General features: G+C 36.9%; 1 protein-coding gene across 1 annotated transcript; it reads left to right on the plus strand.

Moving 5' to 3' along the window:
* The first annotated feature begins 78 nt into the window (after nucleotides 1–78).
* LOC106475541 (condensin-2 complex subunit D3-like) lies at nucleotides 79–2,364 on the plus strand. The gene is made up of 2 exons (XM_022379636.1): nucleotides 79–391; nucleotides 571–2,364. The coding sequence occupies exons 1-2, from the start codon at nucleotides 143–145 to the stop codon at nucleotides 1,933–1,935; spliced, it is 1,614 nt and encodes a 537-aa protein (XP_022235344.1). The 5' UTR covers nucleotides 79–142; the 3' UTR covers nucleotides 1,936–2,364.
* The last annotated feature ends 7 nt before the right edge of the window (nucleotides 2,365–2,371 follow it).

The following is a 2,371-nucleotide window of genomic DNA, read 5'->3' on the forward strand; positions in this document are numbered from 1 at the left end:
TCCGTAGCAGATGAAGCTGTTGAATACAATTTTTCTATTTTTCTTTATTTAGAGTACAGTATATATATTTATGTAAATTGTAATATTACTTCATGTTATTTTTCTTTCAGCTCCTGAGAAGTATGATATACCTTGTTCTCAGATGACTCAACCGTCACAGACACCACTTTCTCAGTTTAGAGGAGCTATTACGTCTCCTCTAATTCGGGCACATGCCTTTGTAGCTCTGGGAAAACTTTGCCTTCAAAACGAAGATTTTGCAAAGAAGTCTGTAGCTGCTCTGGCAAAAGAATTAGAGTGTAGTGAAGATCCTACTATTAGAAACAACGTAGTTGTGATAATGGCTGATTTATGTGTGCGTTACACTATTCTGGTCGATCCTTACGTATCTTCATTTACTGCTTGTTTGAGGGATTCTTCTGGCTTTGTCCGAAAACAGACACTTACGTTAATGACCCAGCTTCTTCAGGAGGACTACATAAAGTGGAAAGGGACAATCTTTTATCGCATGGTTATGACATTAGTAGACAGTAACAAAGACATTCGTTGTTTTGCCGAATATTGCCTGGGTCATTTATTATTACGTCGACATCCACATATTTTTTATCAGCATTTGTAGAATGCATATTTTATTTCAATTGTTACCTTTCTCATGACACGTACAATAAGTTTAATCAGACTACTCGTGAACTTCAGTTGTTCTCCCTCCAAGGAAGTGATAATCAGGAGAAGAGAATGACACTTTACAGATTCATGTTGGAAAACATTAATGATGAGGAACGTTTCTATCTGAATTTGAAGCTGTGCCAGGACGTTCTCAGTGCTGTTACAGATGGAATTATTCCACTGAGCCAGGAGAGTGATGGTTTGATTCAAGATGCACTCGCTATTTTATGTTGTGAAGAAATCAAGTTATCAAGTTTAACTACATCTGTACAGGATGAAGTAGAAGATGGAGATATGGCTGGAGCTATTGTTGCGACTGCTAAGAAAACCATTATTTCTCAGGTAGTAAAGAGAAACGTTATAGAGAATGTTGTTCCCATTGTTATTAGTCTAAAACATCGTCTGGAAGAGAACAAGTCTCCATTGTTGAAAGATTTGATGTTGTTCCTGAGAGAACTGATGAAAGACTATAAATCAGAAGTAAAAGAAATAATGTCGGCAGACAAACAACTTGCTAATGAGATTGAATTTGATCTTCGTCGTTTTGAACAACAACAAGAAGAAGAAAAACAAGAAAAAAGAAATATTGAAAATGCTTTAATGCAGAAAAACTCGAGGAAAGCATCAGAAAAAGGTAACACACCTAAGCCAGCAGCTACAAGTAGTATTAATTCTCCTGAACTAGCCACTCCACACAATGTTTTCAGAATTAACACACCAAAAAGTAATTTGATGAATTCGGTGAAGAAAGCTCTGGAGGCAGCAAAGCTAGTCTCTTCTCAAAGACGGTTGTCAAGAGCAAAAGGTTCGAGAAGCACTTGTAATGAAATTGGTTCTCCAAATCTATCTCATAGACAACAGGATGCACTAAAAAGAGTAAGTCTGTCCAGTTTTCCAGTTGTTTTGTTAGACAGAATGGATGTAGAGGCAGCTCAAGCAAAACTTCAGGAAATGAGGGTACATTCACCTAAAAAGGCTGATGAAGTAAGGAATAGGAACAGAGTTCGAGAACACTCTCAAACTCCAAGCCATCACACCCCAAGGAAAAGTGTTATTTCTTCAGTTTTGAAGCGGGCAATTAGCACTCCTTCTGGTGTGATTAGTAACATAACCTTTCAAAATCCTCTTGATATCAGTGCTATTCCCTATGTCACATCAGAGTGTGAGAAAACGGAGGAAGATGAAGACAGCTCAACTCCTTCGATTCTGCTCCATCTCCAGTCTCCAGAAGTCCTTCGTAAGCCTCGAATGTGGCACTTGAAAACGTGAACTTACTCTGAGAAACAAGAAACCTCGGCTTTGGTTTTATTACGCATGTACATATGTTATGTGAATAGTGTTTGGACTTAGGGCACCTTGAAGATGTCTGGCTGATTAGGGTTTAAATGGTTTTATGATTTTTTTTTTACATTCATGCTGGTAGTGTTAGAACAGATTGTGTTTTTAAAGTGTAATATTTGACTTTATAAGAGTGTATAGTGAGAGAATTTCTCAATTTTTAAATAAAATATACTTAAAGAATTGGTTAAAGTTCTCAGCTTGACATGAATTTTCAGGTTTGTGTAATTTAATTTATACAGATATACATTACTCTTTGTCCCTGTTACTAGTTATCTCTCAGATTCCTGTTAGATCTTTCCTTACTTGTGGACATCTCTCAGGTTTCTGTTAGACCTTTCCTTACTTGTGGACATCTCTCAGGTTT

Source organism: Limulus polyphemus, unplaced genomic scaffold (genome assembly GCF_000517525.1).
Source record: "Limulus polyphemus unplaced genomic scaffold, Limulus_polyphemus-2.1.2 Scaffold8771, whole genome shotgun sequence".
NCBI classification, from domain to species: Eukaryota; Metazoa; Arthropoda; class Merostomata; order Xiphosura; family Limulidae; genus Limulus; species Limulus polyphemus.